Raw genomic sequence first — 21,578 nt, 5'->3', positions numbered from 1 at the left:
TTGTAGATTATTTTGAAATTTCAATTATATTGATTATATTCAATTATATTGACTGCACCTGCCACCAGTTTACTTAATGTATTGATAAGGAAGCATATACATTATACATTTTAAACTATTTTTAAAATTTGACATTTTTACTATTATATTTTGACATAATTCATATCCTTTGTAATCCTGAGTATTTTATTTGCTGCATTATTCTGAGAGCCTGATTCTCAGATGTCCAGGCATTTACCAGGCTGCCAAAGGGGTCTGCACATAAGTTGAAGACTGCCTGCTTTGGGTTACTACCCTGGGCTTAGATGTATTAATCACTAATGGGCAATTTCTTACCTATAAGTGAATAAACATTTAGTGCCTTAAGCTTTATCCAGGGAGAAGGAAGAACTGGTTCTACAGATTACATGGACTGGGGCAGCAAAAGTCAACAATAAAGTCACTTTATGATTTTATAGGATGCTTCTTCAATGTGATAGTTACATATGTATCTTAAGGTTGAGATACCACTTAGGGGTTTATAACAAACAATGTTGAGCTTTCTACAACTACAGTGCCCCTTTATAGAAGCTTCTTGTTGAACTTTATTGTATGAAGTCTCAGACTAAATTTCTGAAAAATCTGACTTCACTTTCAGGTGTTTCTGTGATCAAGGACTGCCACTTAACTCCAGTTGCTCCAAAGACTGTCTTCCATACGGGAAGTGGAAGTGAAGATAGAGCTGAGTCAACCCTCGCCAATCCTGGCATGCAATAATATTAAATGTCCTGATGCCACTTACAAAGATAACTTAATCTCTGTTTATGTTCACTAGGCTTTTGATATTTTTTGAAGCCTTGCTTAAGCTCTGAAATTTTTTACAATCTAGTTAATAGTCAATATAACATTTATTATAATTTAATATTACAAACGTGATTTTAGCAGGTTCACTGGAGAGAGTCACTAAAGGTCTGATAATAGCTTATTAGAGCCATCGTCTGCTCTTTCCTTGGAGATGTACAGAGATGTGTTACCTGCTAGCACATGTGTTTCTCTACCATGAAACTGTATGGATCAGAGGATTTGCTAATTGTCTACCACTAAAATTCCTTTTTTTTTTTTTTAAAGATTTTATTCATCCATTTGACAGAGAGACAGCGAGAGAGGGAACACAAGCAGGGGGAGTGGGAGAGGCAGAAGCAGGCTTCCCGCGGAGCAGGGAGCCCGATGCGGGGCTCGATCCCAGGACCCTGGGATCATGACCCGAGCCGAAGGCAGACGCTCAACGACTGAGCCACCCAGGCACCCCTAAAATTCTTCTTTAATTGAATACAAAAGTATGCATATAAAAATAAGAAAGTTTATTTGTCATTTTTTCAAAACACTTCTGCCTGTGGCTCCTTCTTTTTCTTACATGGCCAACTGCACCTGCGGGGCCCCCACGCCTTCATAACCTCGCACAGAGCATCTCCAGCACCATATCATCCATGCTGACCGAACCAATGATGGGCCTGAAGAACAGTTCCACAATGACATTGGCATTGATGAATCTCAGAAGGAAGAGGGCACTGTTCAGTTCGGCGAACCTGGCTTGGTGCCTCCTGTGTGTCATCCTGATGTGGTCAATGAGGATCTGCTGAGTTCCCAACTGAAGTCCCTGAATGTACTTCACACACTGAAGGCCTGGCAGGTCTGGAGGAGAAAAGGGGACAAGAGTCTCTTTATTGTTAACAGCTCACTCGGCATCCTTAGCTCATTTAGATATGTCCATTTCTGCCCCTTCCCACATTAAACAAGAGTTCAAGCTTCCTGCTTAAAAGGGCTTTCTGAAACAAGGACAAAACGCCAAACCCGTTCTAAGTTTTCAGAAGCAATGCTTCTGAGATGAAATATCATCTAGTTATTTTATAGTCACTGTGTTTGTATCCTCACATGTAAAAACTGCACATTTATTCACTGTGACAGTAGAATATCATTTAATGAATCACGGCTCCAGTTCACTGTAGAAATAGGAAGACATTAAGATTATTTCAAGAAGTGAGCACTTGACCTTTTACCTATGGGAAACAGGCCATTGTAGAATGGCTACAGGTTTTGCCAGATGACAAATATTTCACCATCCTCCCTTGAATTTCCCACCAGTGCCATGATTGCCCAGCTGATGGGGGTAAACTTCACAGCCACAGTGACTCATGAGTCTCATTTTAACTGTCTGCCGACAGGCTGATTTTAATCTTGAGTTCCAGAGTAATTTAAGAGAGAACACTGGCCATTTAGCTCATTGTACCAGGGTTTCTGTATTGGGGAGGAATTTTTTTAGAAACTGATTTTAATAAATATTGCAAAAGCATCTTTTAAAAAATACTAAAGAAAGAGGTCTTTAAAAGCACTGTCTTACAGGTGTTAAAAAGTAAACATGTAAACATCATCAATTTCAACATGGTTCAAAAGTAACTTTTCAAACAGGGAATGCCTGACCTTCTTGCAGTATTATGTGATAACCCTACTAAAAGTGAATGAAATACAATGTAGGAAACATAATGTGCCTGTAAGTTTTATAAAGACGGTGTTAAGGGGAGGCTGCTTTTAAAAGTTCTTTGATCCTGCATGACAGTAATACTACTGTAAAGTTCTTTAACTTGTGTTTAAACAATTACCAATTTTACAGTGCTGTTTAAGGGATGTCAGTGATGATGGCAATTATTTTCCTTCCCTTTCCTACAGAATCCAGCAGTAAAGTATTTTAAAAGCACCATGGTGACCAACAGAGTAGCAGGACCAGTTTAAAAAATAGTAATGGTAACAGGCGAGTCATTCCTATCATAAGCAAATAGGTCTAATAAAAGTAGAAGGAAATTAGGCCACATCTGTGCTCCTTATTCCATTTCTGATTACCCTGATCCACACATTAACAATCCCCTACTACCTACACTCATTATCCAGACTTGAGACCCCATTTTATCGTTTGAATTCCACTGATGAGGGGAAGAGGAGGCTTGCATCAATCTCCACCAGAAATTTGAAGCTCTTCTAGTCTGGATTCACGGCTCCTTAAAATATCATCTTGTGAACTCCCTGTCCCTTTCCTCTGCTTTCAAAACACACCCTCCTTTTCCATTGCCCCCCTCCAATCCCCTGGTAAAAGGCAGGCCCATAAAGTAAATTCGGGAAAGAGAAAATGTGGAGAGATGGACTCCACAATAAAAAAAAAAAAAAGTTTACACATAAAGATCAGAAGATACACAACAAAAGGATAAACATCGAAGAAAGGCACACGCTTAGCAGGTGCATTTGTGTTTAAAACACACTCAGTTTAGCTGATTAAATTCACAGTGAGAGAGGATTCAGAGAAGCAGAGAGAATAAGGGAGATGCATGTGTGTGACCAAAGTACGCTAAGCAGGGTGGAGGGAAAGAAGCAAACTAGTGGAATGTAAAGTTCTGGAGGCTGAGCCCCTGCCTTTGTTTTGTATTCCAACAGAACAAGGCCCAAGGGAGATGTTTAAGAATACTGGCTGAAGGAGCAAGAAATGTATTCCAAATGATCTTAAGAACCACCTTGGGCACTTACTACAAATGCAGATTTACAGACCCTGGACCACAGCTACCGTATCAGAACCTCCAGGGAGGAACCTGGTAAGACTTTGAACAAGTGCCCCCCGCCCCCTATGGACAGGCAAGTTTGGAAAACCAGGATATAAGCAAAAGTTGACCTACAGTGATCGCTGAGATGAGCTGAGGGCTCTAGGTCTTGAAATGTGAGTTCTGAGTGAAATATCATCCTATTAAATATTGCTCTCTACCCTTTCAAAAAATGCTAGGCAGCAGGCAGGGACATAATCAGAGACTTCTGGTGTTAGGGAAAAGAAGGTGTGGAGGGAGCATTATAAAAACTATCCCAACTCAAGCTGCCTGGAAATTTTGTGCCCGCTTGTGACCCTTTTGGAAGGATTCTGGTCAAAGACAACTCTAGTAATGGGACATACTCAAGAAAAAGTGCTGGGTGGTCCACGGAGATGTTCTCTCATGATTTGGTTGGACTCTGTGGCACAGTGTCCAGCACCTAACAGCCTAAAGTGTGTTGCCACAGACATGCCCTGGAGGCCAGGAGAGCCATGCTCTATGACTCACTGGTCATTACTATGGAGTAAAGTCATTTGGGACTAGGCTCCCTAATCTGGAAACGGGGTGGAGTAAGGGTGAAGGGCAGAGGGGCTTGATTAGGAGGTCCCTAGGGTCTCTGAAAGCTCTAACAGTGCTCCTGCTGGCATTCCCTAGTGCTTTTTCCCTGCCCCCTTGGTACTCTGATACAGATACTCCGAGGATGACATAGTCCAGATGCTTAGGACCATAAACATGATCATTCAGAGGCAGACCCACGAAAGGCTAAGTCCAGTGTCCTGCATGACAGTGTCCCCCCGCCCCCGGGGGGATGATCTAGTACTCCTTAACAAATGTTTCCTTTCTTACCAGCCTGAATAGATTTCCTCCAACAAAAAGGTTCTAGTAAATTTCAGAACTGCATCTCAGAAAGACATGTTGCAGAATTTGCAGTGAACACAAACTTTTTTTTTATAGCTGTACTACTGGATTCAAAAGACTAGAGGAGAAGGACCAGCCCCGTACCTCGATGGCACAAACTTTTTCTTAGTAGCAGAAAGAGGTAGAAAGAGAAGCAGTAAACCTCAACAAACAATCCCCCTGTGCTCTGCTGAGTGTCTGGCAGCAGCCCACCCACAAGGAGTGCTTTCTGGAGTTCCCCCAACTCTGCAGAGTTACTCGTGATTCTTCGCCGGTGCCCCGACACTCCCCCGACCACCGAGAACTCTTCAGTGCCTGCGCCTTCAGGTAGGCACTGCCCAGGGTTTTTTTCTGAACAGAGAAAAGCCTGCGCCCGAGGCCGCGCCCTTACCCGGGTTAAAGAGCACGGTCCCCTTGAGGTAGGCGTACTCCTTGGTACTGATGTCCAGGCTCCAGCACTTGGCAAGGAAGCACTTGATGGCTTGGACTTCAGCGGCCGAAGGCAAATGCCCGGCCTCGGGCGGCGATACCAACGGCGGCGGCGGCGGCGGCGGCGGCGGCTGCAGAGGCGGCGGCTCGTCGCCCGCGGTCTCCCGCCGCCTGGTGGTGAGGATCTTCTGCAGCAGGCTGGGCTCCGAGGTGTCTACCGTCTCAAAGTTAAAGCGGTCCTGGGCCAGCTCGAGCAGGAGCAGCGGCGCCCAGCAGTTGCGCACCAGCACCAGCTGCTGGTCCAGAGGGAGCACCTGGAAGCAGGGTAAGTACTTGACAAAGCGCAGCGTCTTCAGCAGGCCGGCCGAGGCTGCCTCGCAGACCACCTGTGGACTCTTGAGGGCCAGCCGCCGCTGCGCGCCACACTGGGGGCCCCACCAAGGGGCCGTGGGCTGTGCCTGGGGAGCCCCGTGGGTCTGCTTTGCGCTCGTGGGCAAGTGCTGGAGGAGGCTGCCCGGGCTCGGGTGGTCTTGCCCGCAAAAGCAGCGGCGGTACAGAAGCGCCACTGCCGGCCGGCCCGGCAGCTCCCCTCTGCCCTCCAGGCCCTGGGTGCCGTAGGAGCGGTCCCACCACGCGCCCCCCGGCCGCGCCTCGGGCGCTTGTGGCGCCACGTGCGTCTGCTTCGCGCTCGTGAGCAAGCTGTAAAGGATGCTGCCTTGGCGAGGGTGGTCTTCACCACAAAAGCAGCAGCGGTACAGAAGCGCCATGGTCCGCCCGGCAGGCAGCCCCTCTCTGCCCGCCGGGGGCTCCGAGCCGCAGGAGCAGCCCCAGCACGCGCCCCCCAGCCGCGCCTCGGGCGCCTCCGGGGACGCGTGCGTCTGCTTCGCGCTCGTGAGCATGCTGTAGAGGATGCTGCCCTGCCGCGGGTGGTCCTCGCCGCAAAAGCAGCAGCGGTACAGGAGCGACCCTGCCCGCCCACCCGGCAGCCCCTCTCTGCCCACCGGGGGCTCCGAGCCGCACGAACAGCCCCAGCACGCGCCCCCCAGCCGCGCCTCGGGCGCCTCCGGGGCCGCGTGCGTCTGCTTCGCGCTCACGAGCATGTTGTAGAGGATGCTGCCCTGCCACTGGTGGTCCTCGCCCGCCATGGCCCGCGGTGCCCAGAACCCAGCTCTGTCCGGTGGCGGCCGCCTGGGATCTATTTATACCAAGCGCGCACGCACGCGCGTCGGCCGTCTCCGCCAGGGCAAGGGCGCGGAGGGGGGGCGCGGCGCTGTGCTTTGGTGTGTTCGCCCTTGACCTCAGCGGTTCAGAAGGGACAGATCCGCCTTAAAGGCTGAGAATGAAGGAGGAGCGGAGGCACTGGAGCTCCTGAACACGTCCTTCTTTCCTCTCATTACACCCTTCCCTGCCTCTGGAAAACAGAGCAGAGAGCAGGTAGCAGGTATTTGGGGGCAGTGTTCCAACTCTTTCCATTGAAACCTGGCATCTAATTTGCTCCCTTTATTGGAAAGGGAGGGGTGCCTAATAAAAGGGGGGAATCTATTTGTGCCATCTTTGAATACTTTCATTAAGTGATCAAACTTTGTATGACATATTTTGCATATGGACAGGGAAGTCTCATTTTCAGGGAACTTGAAAAGTACAGACCATGGACCAGCGGTATCAGCATTACATGGTAACTTGCTAGAAATGCCTAATCTCTGTTCCCAGCCAGAATTTCTCACTCTGAATCTGCATTTTAATATGGTCCCCAGGGTATTTGCATGCATTTTAAATTTTGAAAAGCAATGGTTTTAGGATTCTGTCATAAGCGTTTTGTTTAATTCAGTTGATATTCATGAACACCCACTTTATGTACTAAAGAGCATGAGTGACCAGGATGTAAAAGTGGCTAATAATTTGGGGATATAATCACAAGGCCTAAGAGTTTGCTACAGTGAGAACTTCGGATTCTTCTAGAGGTACTACCTTGGGTAGTTGTGTAATTAACATTTCTTCTCCCACCCCTCCTAATTGAATAATGAGAAACACAGGTTTCAGGAATCCTGGCTCCTTTGATCCTCACTTGCCACAGAGCCTCCTTTCTTGAGTTCTATACAGGCACTGAGATCTGTGGGTCTTTCCACATCACCACCTACCCCCTTGTGTAACTGTTTCATCAACCAGCTGCTTAACTTCAAAATCACAGCCCTTTAGTCCTCGAATTCCTCATCTCTAAAATGGGAGGTTTGTTTAGTGGATTTCGTGGGTCCAGGACTGAAGACTAATGTATACCAGCTGGTCTGGGATTATCGTTCTCCTTTTGTAGTTTCTCTGGGGTCTCAAATTCTGAGCATAAGAGGAATACCTACGAGACACTGATTCGCATTCAACCTGAAATTTTATTCTGTGTGTGAGAGACCCTACAACACAGAGGTTAAATCTCCATCCCTGGCACCAGATTGCCTCAATTTTAATTCTGGCCCTGACACTTTGCAACTCCGTGGCCTTGGGCAATGTATTGGTTTCCTATTGGTGCTGTAACAAATTACCACAAATCTAGTGGCTTACGGCAACACAAATTTATTATGTTACAGTTCTCTAGGCCAGCGGTCTGAAATCAGTTTCAATGGGCTAAAATCAAGGTGACTTTCCTTCTGGAAGCTCCAGGGGAGGTTCTATTTTCTTGCCTTTTCCAGCATCTACAAGCTGCCTGTATTCCTTGGCTCCTGGCCACATCACTCTTACCTCTGTTTCCACCTCCGTTCCCACTCTTTTAAAGACCCTTATAATTACATTGGGCAAAGCCACATAATCCAGAATAATCTCCCTATCTCAAAATTTGTAATTAAATTACATCTGCAAGGTCTCTTACCGTGTGAGATAATATATTCACAGGTTCTGAGTATTGGAATATGGACATCGTTGGGGGGACATTATTTAGCTTTTCACAGGACAGTTCCTTAAGCCACCTGTGCCTCACTTTCCTTGTAAAGTGGGGGCAATAGTGTCTGTGAGATGATCCTCATACATGAGTTACTCCTGTAAAATGTTTGCCTGATATGTGACAAGTGGGGGATGTATCAACCATTATTCCCACCACCTTTTAATATCATGTGGGATAACTTCAGAGCTAGGAGGTGATATTAGACCCACACTGCCATTATTCCATCTCTCCTAGGGAAGCGCACCCTCAGTCTCCACCCAGAAGCTGTCTCTTTTTCTTCTGCATGCCCACATATCTTGGCCCAGACTCAAAGCACTGCATGGGTCATCTGGTCCACAACAATAATTTACTTTTGGAAATGTTATTTCATTGTCCATGTCATCATTTGCCATTTCCCATATTCAAGTTACTATTTGGGGTATTGTGATGGCTACTTCAGTGATCTTCCTGCTTGAGGAACCCCTGCTATCAGCCTTGCTGAAAAAACTTGGCCTACCTCAGTCCCCACCTTAAGTTGCCAGAGAGAGTTACTTTTTATTATGTCATCCTATATTATTTTCTTCCTAACATTTATCAGAATCTGATATGATTGGTTTCATGATTTGATGTTTGTCAATTGTCTCCCCATACTAATGTAAAAGTCCCCGAGAAGACGAGGAGTCACTCTGTGTCCCAGCAACTAGAACAATGTCTGGCATACAGTAGGTACTCAAACATCTTTGTTGGCCAACTGTACCTTTAGAAAAAGAGGAGAAGGCTATAGCTTGTTCTTTCAGCACCAAGGGCAAGCATTCCCACACAATTATTGCTACATTTACCCTGGAGGGGGGAGAAATTAGCAAACTCTGGAGGACTGAGCTTTCTGGAGGCCTTTTTTTTTGATACTCAGAATGTTACAGGCACTGTGGGAAAGTAACAAGAGGACGGAGTTAACAGTCAAAAGATGGTTTTGAATCTGGGCTCTTCCACTCTAAAGATAAAACAAGTCCCTTCAGCCATCACACTTGCAAAATGGGCAAAATTCTATAAACCTATGTTAACAGGTACACCGTGTTCTTCGTCACTCAAGGGTTATTATTATTTTTTCTCTCAATATGGCCCTTGAGAGAAATGTTTGCTGACCTCTTCATTACACTGAAAATATAAAGCACCTTAAGTTTATATTCATTCACTTTTAGAGCATTTAACCTTATGTTAGGCTTTTCGCCTGTGAAACTGGAAAAAGTGCTATAAACTATTTTAATATATGTACCCTAGCCCTCTGTGATTCAAAGGTATTTCTAAAACTCTTCGTCTTATCAACTATATTTTTAAAAATCCTAGTTCAGCCCATTTTTTTTGTTACTTTAATCATTCACACCTTGTATGTATTTGATGCCTTTGACTTTGACTTTCTCAAATTGAAGCTTCAGTACACAATGCTGAGAACTATGAACTTGCAGCATATCGGTTATAATTCCTGTTCTTTGCCAGGAACAGAGTCTTCTGATTTTCTTCCTCATGTTTTTCTTGAAGTTTCGATCTTCTACTTGCAACTCTGGAGGACTTTCTAGGTTCTTTGGATTGACTGTTTCTAAGGAGAGATTGCCTGCTTGTCCTTCACAAGTATTCATCCTTAGAAATGTCAGGAGAAAACTGACTTCATCATTCTGCTTTCCATTTTTTTCCCTGAACAAATAGCTCCTGAGAAACAAAATCACCATAACACACCAGTGCAGAAATTTGTACCACGTAATGCCAGCCTGCTGGTTGCTACAGGATTAGTGAAGACATAACCTTCCAAGGCAGGCACAAGCTTCTTCATTTGATTTGTTCTGTGTCCTCAGACCACTGTGACAGCTAGACAGAAGGACACTTATCAACTGCACCTGTCATGTGCTGAGTTTGTCCACAACTGCAAGTTGGATATTTACACTGAGTCATTGTTCGGTGACCTTGATCAGTTGGACACCTGCTCTGTAGAATCCATTATCTGTTCCAACTCAGGGTGGGAGTAAAGCTGCTCTGCCTGCTTGAATGCAGCCTTCAACTTCAAAGTAATATACTTTTCACTAAAGGATGTAGGAGTGTAGTACAGGTTGGGATAAAGCCGGGTAAAATTGTAAAACTGACCTTTGCACAGCAAGCTGCTCTTGACCTAGGAAGGCATGAGGATCTGAAACCTGATAGGAATTTTCAGTCTAGACTTAAAAGAGCTGAAATGCCTCAGAATTCAGTTCCTTCAGTAAATGGGTGACAGAGAGTAACAGTAGTGTTTTTCTTACCCTTCAAGGAAAATGTTGGGAAACTATTGTAGAAGAAGAGGGGCTGATCAAATCCAAGAGATAGCCCCCTTAATTTTCCTTTCCGAGACCCAGAATGTTTAAAGCTCTGTCTGTGGAAGAATAGGCTTTAGGTGCTGACTCATGAAACGCCTAAAGAAGATCAAGTCATCATTATTTATTTCCTCCAGATGAGCTACAAAGAAGGTAATCTGCTGCCCTAGGGGTCACCTAGCTGCTGAGGCAGAATACTGACACTTACACTCAAAATAATTCTGGAATGTTCTAAAAGCAACTTTCCAAATCAGTCATATGACCACTTCATTTAAGGAAAAAATGTTCACCAAATCAATTAATTTTGAATGTAAATCTACCGATTTTGCATTCATCCAAATACTGGATGTTGATCAAATTATCTAATTAATAAATTCAGTTGACTGGCAGGTTTAAAAATGATTGCCCCTTTGGTTGACAGGCTATTAAAATTGATTGGACCAATCAGTTTGTGAATCATTGCTCCACTGGTCCGTCCACGCAGCTACATCCCCTAATGGTGATGGTAATTTTATCACAGACTCCTGTCTCTATCAGGGTCTGGAACTGTTGTAATAACTTCCTCCCCAGAAACTGCTTTCTTTTTCCCTCTTTCCTGACTTCTCTTAGCAAGTTCCTTCCCACGACCAGTGTACCTAGAATGCCTTGTACAGTGTCTGGCATATTAAAAGTACTCAGTACTCCTGCTAAATGAAACCATGAGTGAAAAGTTTCTTCCACAACTACAGATCCCTTAACTTCACCAGGTTGCCCAACCTGCTCTCCTTTCCTGTGATTGTGTGTGTTTTAACAGTCTTGCAGTCCTGGGGGAAAACTCCCTGTTTTAACCACTCTGATTACTACTTTGATCATCTTAAAAATGAGAGTAAATATATCATCTGTGTTTACTTTACAAAGTTGTGGAAGGTAGGAAATGGCTAACAATACCTCAAAAATGTGAATTATTGCAGTTAGATTGCAATTTCTTTAGGTTAGAAACCTCAGACTGTGTAATTATTGCCCACTTATATCACAATAAGTGATATGTTGCCCAACTAAATCAAATTTGTGTGAGGAAATTCTCTGTACATGTACATATTAAATACATTTGAAATAAGGGATCCTGCAGTTGATAAGTCATTCAAGTTTGCAGTTAAATGCATTTAACATTCATAGTGTACGAAGAACAAAATATTTGTGAATGGATGTAGGTGAATTTCTTTGCAGCAGAGCCAAATGCTGGTCATGAAGAAAATCAGAACTTTTATTTCCAAACTGACGTTTTTGCCATGTCAGTTGTGGCTGAGTTACTAAAAAGAAGCTGCCTTAGCTTGAGTTCTCTGAAGCAGGCACCAGACAAAGACCGTGTGTGTCTTGGGGACATGATTTACTGGTGAGGGTGCAGGAAAAGTAAAACTACGAACAAGGGAAGGCCAATGTGCATTAGTGAAGTCACTGCTATGAGCAACAGAAGTGACTGTCCCAGGGCCTCCCAGAATTGCCCACCCAAAGGAGGAGGCAGCATCATTTATCCATTAGTTTCCAGCCCCCTGAGGTTAAACGTTGCCATCAAGTTTCTGCCAGTGTCCGTGGTATTGCAAAGCACAGTTAGCCTGAGAAAAAACACAGCCTGCATGGAACTAACTGTCCACCCACCTGTGCTTGGATTTGGATCAGAGGTATGGACGAGAACATACAAGGTGGGGAATCAGATCTATCTGAGAGAGAAGTTCATGGCCCGTCATCCTTAACTTGTGCCCCTGTGGTCAATGCCAGCCAATACGGGAGCTGGGTGAGGTGAAGCATCTATCTCAGCACTCTTCCGCTGAGCTAGTTCATCTTTGAAAACCATATTACCATTTTGTCCCAAGATGTTCCATTTTTTAGGTAGGTAAGGCTTGAGTGGGGAAGCAGGCAAGAACATTTACTCATCGTTGAATAATAATTTGTCTTGACTGAGCCTTTAGTCAGTGCCATTACCAGCCATTCTCTTCTAAACAGACTGGGGGGGAACCCGCCTATTTATCAGTAAAACAACAAAATTTCACCAGATAGGGACAACTTTTTTTGCAAAAGAGGATGTAGCATTTTACATCGGGTATTTCATTAGCCATATTAGCCACAGGCGGTTAAGATTTTTCAGTCTATTCAAAGAAGTTTAAGCAAAACCAGAACCTTTTCACAGGCCTCCTCGTGAGGCTCAAGGCCTGGCTGGAGACGGCTATTCAAACTACATTGCTGGGGCATGTGTCTTGAAGCTTTCTGATCTCTTATTCGAGGTGAATTATCCTTGACTCATATCCTGCAACATGCTTCAGATTTAACAAGTGACCATCACTGTCATCACTACACCCTGGCTCCAGCCGCCATCTTGTCTGGCCCTCAACTCTTGGAATTAACTCCTCACTGGTCTCCTGCTTCCATTCATTCTCTGCCTACAGCTAGTTGTCCAAATAAAGAGTGATGCTTAAGGATGAGTGAAATTGTGTACCTTTCCATCACACTTTGAAAAAGTCTAGTGGTAGGGGCCCTTGCTTTTCGGATCTTACCGGATCTGGCCCTGGCTCTCACTCTACCTCGTCTGCATCACTCACCGTGCTATACCTACATGACCGCCTTGACAGGTGCTCAAACCTGCAGCCTCCCTCATCTGGATTGTGAAACTTCCTCCTTCACAAAATCACTCGGTTCATTCTTTTAACTTTTGTTTGGCTTTGCTCAAATGTCCTGTCCTCAGAGAAGCCCTCACTGCCTGACTCCTCAGTCTAAGATAGCAGCTCTGTCACTCTATCCTTGTGACCTGCTTTACTTTTCTTCTTGGCCCTTATCATTAAACATATATATTTATCAGATTGCCTGTTTACTGTTCGCCTCTCCTGTGAGAATATACATTCTTTGAGAGTAGAGACTGAGGCATTCACTCTTCTGTCCGGACACCAGGGGCGGGGCCTGGAACGTGGCAAGTGATGAATAATGTGGACTGGTCATTCTCCATGTTTCCTGGACCTGAATGCCTGTCTGGAACTTCTTCTCATTCTGTTGACTGAGCAAGCTACTACATGAGCAGTTCCTTAATCCCCTGACCTGTCCAGCTGCCTGGTCCTGTTCTCTGCCAGGTGGGAAATGCCAGCCTTCTCCATAGCTTTCTCTTGTGATTTTTGGGTCGTGTTTTTTTTCCTCTGTCCTGGTTTACCTCTCATAACTATATCTTCCTTCTTCCAAAAATCTATCCAAATCTCTGTTCCATAGGTTGTTTTCTTCTCAAAGCTTTAATGGATCTCTCTCATCTCTACCATTTATGTTGTCATTTCAATAGGATCCTATGAAAAGAGACAAATGTTAGGTGTTTCACCTAATGCCTTGAGCCACAGGCTCTTGATTAACAGTTTATTAGGCATGAAACTGTTAGGAGTGTGTGTACTTGTGTGTGTGTGTGTGTGTGTGTGTGTGTGTGTGTGTGTTCCTTAGAAATTGTTTCAAAAATGTTCTGGAGCCCACAGGTTCGGGATGGTGGAATTTGGTTTCTAGGCTGGTAAGGGGAGACTGTCCAGTGCCACTTGCAACCCCATCCAGCTGGACTCTAATGGATACAAGTAAAAGGAGCCAGTACGGACCAGACCCAAAACGTCCATTCAATAACTATTCAGCTTTTGAACTGGACATTCCACATATAAGAAAGGACACACAGACACACATAAGAAATTAAGCTTTCGTAACAATTCTGCTAACATATACCCAAACTGGAAGTACTGTAATGTAATAGAAATAGAATTTGACATTTCCATTGTATCTGGAACCATATGTGGTGTGAGAGAGGTGACTTTTGTGTTACTGGCATCTTTTAATTTTCCAGATGAACTTAAATCTTATTATAAGCCCTTCCTTTTCAGACAGAAAAGGCCATTCTAAATGGCCTCTAAACATTAAGCCCCTCTGCAGCCATTCTAAATGGGTTTACCTTATTTGGCATATATTAAGTGTTAATTTAACATTATTAATTATGATTACACATTGATTTGTTTGGTATCTTTTTAAAGTTCTTTGATGAAGGGTCAATACAGCTTAGCCTTTCACATATGAGGACCATGGAGCCCTGTTAAAAGGGTCAATTGTGTATGGTGACTAACAATAAAATAAAAAAGCGTCAGTTGTATTATGCAGTGTTTCGCTACATTTGGCTTTTGATTAACATTTCCAGTGTCAATAAAAGTAATCCCATTACTTGTAAGGGAGAAAGGATGGCTGAACAGTGGACACATGCTTAGTTAGAATTCCAAACGTAGCCCTGGCAGCAAGGGGGAAGAAGAATTCTTAATATTCACAATGATGTTTTCTTTAAAATGTCCTCAAATGGGGACGCCTGGGTGGCTCAGTCGTTAAGCCTCTGCCTTCGGCTCAGGTTATGATCCCAGGGTCCTGGAATCGAGCCCCGCGTTGGGCTCCCTGCTCAGCGGGGAGTCTGCTTCTCCCTCCCTCTGCCTCTTCCCTGGCTTGTGCGCGCGCACTCTCTCTCTCAAATAAATAAAATCTTTAAAATGGTTTTATAACAGGGATATTAATGGCTCAGTAAGTCCTGGCTACACAATGTACGGTCCTCAGAGCAGCAGTGTCAGCGTCATCTGGGAGCTCGTCAGGAATGCAGAATTTCAGGCCTTGCCCCAGACCTGCTGAAACAGAATCTGCATTTGAGCAAGATCCCCAGATGATTTGCACATTAAACCTTGAAAATCACTCCATAAATCTCTGCTTCTCAAATTTGGCTGCTCTTTGGTATAAAACTTGGGAGTTTGAAAAATTACTGATAACAGGATTCCACCCCCCCCAGAGATTCTGATTTAATTTGTATGGGCTGTGACCTGGGCATAGACAGTATGAAAAACTCGCCAGGGAATTCTAATGAACAGCTAAGTTTGAGAATCATTGCTCTTAAAAATAAAACCCGACATTGTATTCGTTATGCAAAAATAACAGTAATAATAATAATAACAAGTAGGAGGAGTAATATTTTGAGATAATAAAGTCTTCAGAAAGCCCAGATGAAGGAAAACATAGAAACTGTAATTATTAAAAATATTTTGTCCCATTTTCACGTGAATGGTGATGAGTTTATCAGATGAGCAGAATGATGAGGGGATGGGAAAGAAGCGGTAGAACTTGAAACATGGGGTGAGGCATCTTACGCTAGACCTTAGAAAGCACCAGAATGCAGGGCCTTCAATAGCAAAGGTTCAGTACATAAATGAGTGTGGTCAGTACCAAATTTACGTTTGCAAAACTGAGGGCCCAGGAAATCCCAGGTGGTTTCCCTGCCCTGTTGATGGTACTCAGGCATCTAAGGAATTCGTAGGACCAAAGGGGAAAGGTCAGGTCTTAGCACCACCTTAGTTCGGATCCTCACATACTCTTGATTGTTTTATAGCACTGAGCTCCTAACTGGTCTCCTTGCCTCTCATCATTTCACTACCCCATTCATCTTCCAAATGCCTCCAGAGTGATCTTTCTAAAGTATGATTCTGAGCCCATCAAACCTTTGATTTAAAAATACTCCCAACACAATCATTACATGAAAGCTTACCTCCTTAGCATAATGGGAGGGAACTAAGATTTATTGAGCATTAGATACTTCTTTTGTTCTTCACCCCAAATCTGTGAGATAGGTGTTATAAATCCCATTGTACAGATGAAGAACTAATATTCTTTTTCGAGGGGAGAATATTTACTGGCAGAGACAAAATCAGAATCCTGATCTACCTGTATCTTTGCTACCTCCCTAGCATGGTATACAAGACCCTTCATAATCTAACAAGCTTTCTGGATTCATCGCTCAATTTTCCCCCCACGTTATGCAGACATTATACATCCCCCCAACCACATCATGCTTCTTGCTGTTCCTTTATTTTTTCCCCTCAATTAATGTTTTATTATTTATTTATTTTTTAATTTTTTATTATGTTATGTTAGTCACCATATAATACGTCATTAGTTTTTGATGTAGTGATCCACGCTTTATTGTTTTCTTATAACACCCAGTGCTCCATGCAGGACGTGCCTTCCTTAATACCCATCACCGGGCTAACCCATCCCCCCACCCCCCTCCCCTCTAGAACCCTCAGTTTGTTTCTCAGAGTCCATAGTCTCTCATGGTTCATCTCTCCCTCCAATTTCCCCCCCTTCATTTTTCCCTTCCTTCTCCTAATGTCCTCCATGCTGTTCCTTATGGACTGGAGGAGATTATGCTAAGTGAAATAAGTCAAGGAGAGAAAGTCAGTTATCATATGGTTTCACTTATTTGCTGTTCCTTTAAAAATTAATTTGCTTTCACACCTCTATACTTTTGAACATGGTATTTGTTTCTAGAATGTCCTCCTTTAAAAAAGGGAACTCTTATATAGCCTTCCAAATTCAAGTTCACTGATAGTTCCTACATGAACCATTCCCAGAACTTCTCATATAGGGTTTGTCTCTCCATCTTCTGTGTAATCATAGTATTTTCCACATGTTTTATTAGCTTTTGATCTATTGTTTTGTAATTATTCTGATATATTTATTTCCCTAATATAAAATGATGTTCTTAAGGATGCAAATCATGTCTTACTTTTATAAGCAGTATCTCCTTGATCTTGGGATCTTTATCAGTCAATTTGGGCTAAGTTATACCGTATAAGAATTAACTCCCCAAAACTCAATGGCCTACCGACAGCAAAGGTGTGTTCCTTGCTTGTGATATCATGGGTAGGATGTGGCTCTGTTTCACGCTATCTTCACTCCAAGACCTGGGCTGATAGAGCAAATTCCATCTGGAACATGTCTGGTTTTGTGACCAAAGGAAAATAGATAGGGTGATCCATGAGATTATAAATAAATTTTCTGCTTCGCATCGACGCACATCACTTCTACCCATATTTCATTGGCCTAAGCAAGTCATATGGCTACTTCTAATTTCAGCAGTGCTGTGATATATAATTTTACTGCAGGAATGAGTAGTAAATGAGCATTACTGATGTCAATGAGACGGGTATGTAAGCCCCTCTCCAGTGAGAAGAGGCAGTGAACCATACCATCTACCACAGGGCCATCTACACCTCAGGAACTCTTCCCATTCCTCACACAGTGAAGTTGCATTTTACACAAACTTCTTGTGTGTTCACTTTAAATATTAAGCTGGGAAAATATTAATAAAAATCTTACATTAAGCATAAAATTTGAAATAACCTAAATTTCTTACATTGCAATATTCACCCCCAAATCATAATGTCAAAACCGGAGGGCCAAGTGAATTGAAAAGTCTATTCTGTTGCCAAGCGGTAACACTGTTTTAGCTGGCACATGGAAACACCATCATCCTTTGTTAGTGCTAGTCTTTATTATAGGAGCCATCAGGGAACACATTTCTTGTGTACGATTTCACTTATTACAGGCAAACTATACATATTGCAACCCCATTCACGACTCCTGCACTCTTAAACATGTAATTCCCACTTTCATCCCTGACATGACCACTAACCACTTCCCCACAGACTTCAAAGCAAGTCAGATTGCTTCTCCTCCTCATTCATGTAAGGAATGTAAACATAATGCTAAGATCCAGAGTCTGTTTTGTAGATTAGATGGGTCACAACATCAGATTTTATAATCAGGATCTGTAGCATTCTCCTGGTTAATGCAAAAGAACACTGAAGTCCTGGTTCTCTTTTCCATTATCCAGGCAATTAACAAACCAATGAAGTGTGCTCAGAAACTTTTTCTTTCTTGGTCAATTTTGATCAAGTAAAAACTAGGTCCGAGAAGGTTAAATTCTGCCCAATAACAGGTACCAAAAAAAAAGGGGGGGGGATTTTCCTATCAAACATAGACCTTTTATATTTAACATGCCAATATCATGGAGACATTAATCCTGGAGTCTATTACTATAGTTAACATGTGACAATGCAAGTGTGTTGAGTTAAGATGTAATCTTCTCTCACTCCTGCTGCAAGTGTTCCACGCACATCCACACATGCCTGATACTCCTACAAATAGTGTGGTGTACTTTCGAAACATGCACGGATGACGTACAATTTTCCATAATAGTCATTCTGAGGATAACTTAGAAAAAGGCTTTTTGTCCAAATATGAGCAATTAACTCAAATAAGATCACTAAAATATGTTTTATACCTAAATATTGAAATCTTTGCTGAAGTCACTGAGACACTATGCTTGTACAGATGTCTGAAAAGTTCAGACTCTCAACGAGTGTATTTGTCGATGTGTTCTACATGTTTGCCTTTTTTGCATTTTTGAACAGTGACACTCTTCATCAAGACAGATTTTTATGGAGCACCTATTATGTTCCAGGTACGGTGCTAATAAGCACTTTCTGTGGATTCTTTCATTCAGTGTTAAGAATCTCAGGAAATTCTTTTAAAAAATGTTTTCTTACGGAAGTATAGTTGACATACACTGTTGCATTAGTTTCAGGCATAGACACAGTGATTCTCCAGTTCTGTACATTACGCAGCGCTCCTTGCACTAAGTGCACTAAGTGTGCTCATCGTGTTACCATACAGTGTTATTACATTATCATTGACTGTATTCCCTATGCATCTTCGGGATTGATTTATTCTATAACTAGAAGTGTGTACTTCTTAATCCTTCACCTCTCTCACCTATCTCCCCTCCCCCTTGGCAACCACCAGTTTGTTTTATGTATTTATCAGTCTGTTTCTCTTTGTTCATTTGTTTTGTATTTTAGATTCCATATATAAGTGAAATCATATGGTATTTGTCTTTCTCAGTCTGACTTATTTCACTTAGGGTAATACCCTCCAGGTTCATCTATGTTGTCTCAAATGACAAAATCATTCTTTCTGATGCCTGAGTAATATTCCATTGTATATATGTACCACATCTTCTCTATCCATTCATCAGACAGTAGACACTTGGCCATTTCTATAATTTGGCTATTGTAGATAATGCTACTATGTTGATTATTCAAATGCTATATTTAAACATAAGACACTATTTGGCTGCTTTCTTAAGTATGCAGTCTCACTGAAGTTAATGAGAATTTTATTTTTTTTAAGATTTTATTTATTTATTTGACAGAGACAGACACAGTGAGAGAGGGAACCCAAGCAGGGGGAGTAGGAGAGGGAGAAGCAGGCTTCCCATGGAGCAGGGAGCCTGATGCGGGGCTCGATCCCAAGACCCTGGGATCATAACCTGAGCCGAAGGCAGACGCTTAATCACTAAGCCACCCAGGCACCCCAAGAGAATTTTAAATTGTAACAAACAATACTGTGATAGTAGAGTACTCCAATAGACAGAAATCCACTTTACACAGATTGGATTTATTGCCTTTCAAAATGTGTGTGGGACTACTGCCAACAAATGGAAACCCTTAAGTATCATGATGTTGTCATCAAGATAAAGCACAGAAAGAATCGCACATCCCCAAATCACATGCCTACAGAATATGTTCCTCAGTCTGATTGATAAAAATGTGGAAAACATGGCCCATTCTATAATTCTGTTCTACCAGATTGTTCCAGGATGTGATCACTATAAACTTTTCTTTCATTGTCTGCAAATGTAGGAAAAGAGGGAATGAGGGTTCTTTTTAAATAAATACAAACGTTGACACTTACAAATTAGATACAGAAAATATACATTATGGGCACCTGGGTGGCTCAGTCACAGGGTCATTATATCATGCCCTGAGTCGGGTTCCACACTGAGCGTGGAGCCTGCTTAAGATTGTCTCTCTCTGACTATGGACTCTGAGAAACAAACTGAGGGTTTTAGAGGAGAGGGGGGGTGGGGGGATGGGTTAGCCTGGTGATGGGTATTAAGGAGGGCACGTATTGCATGGAGCACTGGGTGTTATACGCAAACAATGAATCATGGAACACTACATCAAAAACTAATGATGTAATGTATGGTAACTAACATAACATAGTAAAATAAAATTTAAAAAAAAAGATTGTCTCTCTCTCCCTCTGCATCCCCCCACACTTGTACTCTCTCTCAAAAAAAATATGTGCATTAACTCAACACCTCCATAAATGGTGATGGTATTATCGATGGTATTATCAACTTGTTGTCTGCTTGTTGTCTCTCCTACTCTGTTCAGCCACATTTGTTTCTTTTCAGTTCCTTGACCATGCCAAGATATTCCCCACCTAAGAGCTTTGGTCCACCTGTTCTTTCCACTTGAAAGCCTCTTCCTTCCCCTGGTAAATCCCATGCATCCTTCAGGGCTTGACTTAAATACCACTTTCAAAAGAAAATATTCCCTTTGGAAATGCATCTATTCAGGTCCTATGTCCATTTTTCACGTGAATTATTTACTTCTTTGGTGTTGAATTGTATAATATGTTTTGGATATTAACCCCTTATCAGATATATCATTTGCAAATATTCTCTCCTATTCAGTAGGTTGCCTTTTTGTTTTGTTGATGTTAGATTGTTGTTTTGTTGAAAGACTTTGCTGTGCAAAAACTTTTTATTTTGGTGTAGTCTCAATAGTGTCAATTTTTGTTTTTGTTTCTCTTGCCTCAGGAGACGTATCCATAAATACATTGCTAAGTCTCATGTCCAGGAGATTACTGCTTGTGTTTTCTTTTAGGACTTTTATGGCTTCAATTCTCACATGTACACGTACATTTGTATATGATGTAAGAAAGTGGTCCAGTTTCATTCTTTTTCATGGAGCTGTCCAATTTTCCCAACACCATTTTTTGAAGAGACTGTCTTTTACCCATTGTCTATTCTTGCCTCCTCTGTTGTAGATTATTTAACCACATAAGCATGGGTTTATTTCTGGGCTTTCTATCCTGTTCCATTGATCTGTAGGTCTTTTTTGTGCCAGTGCTGTACTGTTTTGATGACTATAGCTTTGTAGTGTACAGATGGTCAACAGACACTTGAAAAGAGGCTCAACATCATTCATCATCAGGGAAATGCAAATCCACACCACAATGAGCGATCACCTCACACCTGTCAGAATGGCTAATATCAAAAAGTCAAAAAATACCAAGTGTTGGCAAGGGTGTGGAAAGAAAGTAACCCTCTACACTGATGGTGAGAATGTATATTGGTACAGGCACTAAGGAAAACAGTATGGAGGTTCCTCAAAAAATTAAAACTAGAAATGCCATATGATCCAGTAATTCCACCACAGGGTATTTACTCAACAAAAACGAAAACACTAGTATGAAAAGATCTGTATGCCCCTATGTTTACTGCATTATTAGGTCCAATAGACAAGATGTGGAAGCAACCTATGTGTCTATTTCACTCATGATGGCACTCATATGTAAAATTTAAGAAACAAAACAAATGAGCAAAGAGGGAAAAAAAGAAGGAGAGAGCAGCAAACCGAGAAACAGACTCTTGACTACAGAGAACAAACTGAGGGTTGCCAGAGGGGAGGTGGGTAGGGGGTTGGG

The 21,578-nt window shown here is 42.6% G+C and overlaps 1 protein-coding gene across 1 annotated transcript; it reads right to left on the bottom strand.

The window, feature by feature from the left end:
• Positions 1-1,148: 1,148 nt before the first annotated feature.
• NR0B1 (nuclear receptor subfamily 0 group B member 1) lies at positions 1,149-6,073 on the bottom strand. The gene is made up of 2 exons (XM_028088663.2): positions 4,891-6,073; positions 1,149-1,671 (listed from the first exon to the last, which is right to left on the bottom strand). The coding sequence occupies exons 1-2, from the start codon at positions 6,071-6,073 to the stop codon at positions 1,427-1,429; spliced, it is 1,428 nt and encodes a 475-aa protein (XP_027944464.1). The 3' UTR covers positions 1,149-1,426.
• Between the last annotated feature and the right edge of the window lie 15,505 nt (positions 6,074-21,578).

Source organism: Eumetopias jubatus, unplaced genomic scaffold, assembly GCF_037043125.1.
Source record: "Eumetopias jubatus isolate StellerSeaLion01/CBP00866 unplaced genomic scaffold, mEumJub1_p1.0 scaffold_11, whole genome shotgun sequence".
Taxonomy (NCBI): Eukaryota; Metazoa; Chordata; class Mammalia; order Carnivora; family Otariidae; genus Eumetopias; species Eumetopias jubatus.
The sequence above is the reverse complement of the archived record's forward strand: the minus strand, read 5'-3'. Positions and strand labels throughout refer to the sequence as shown.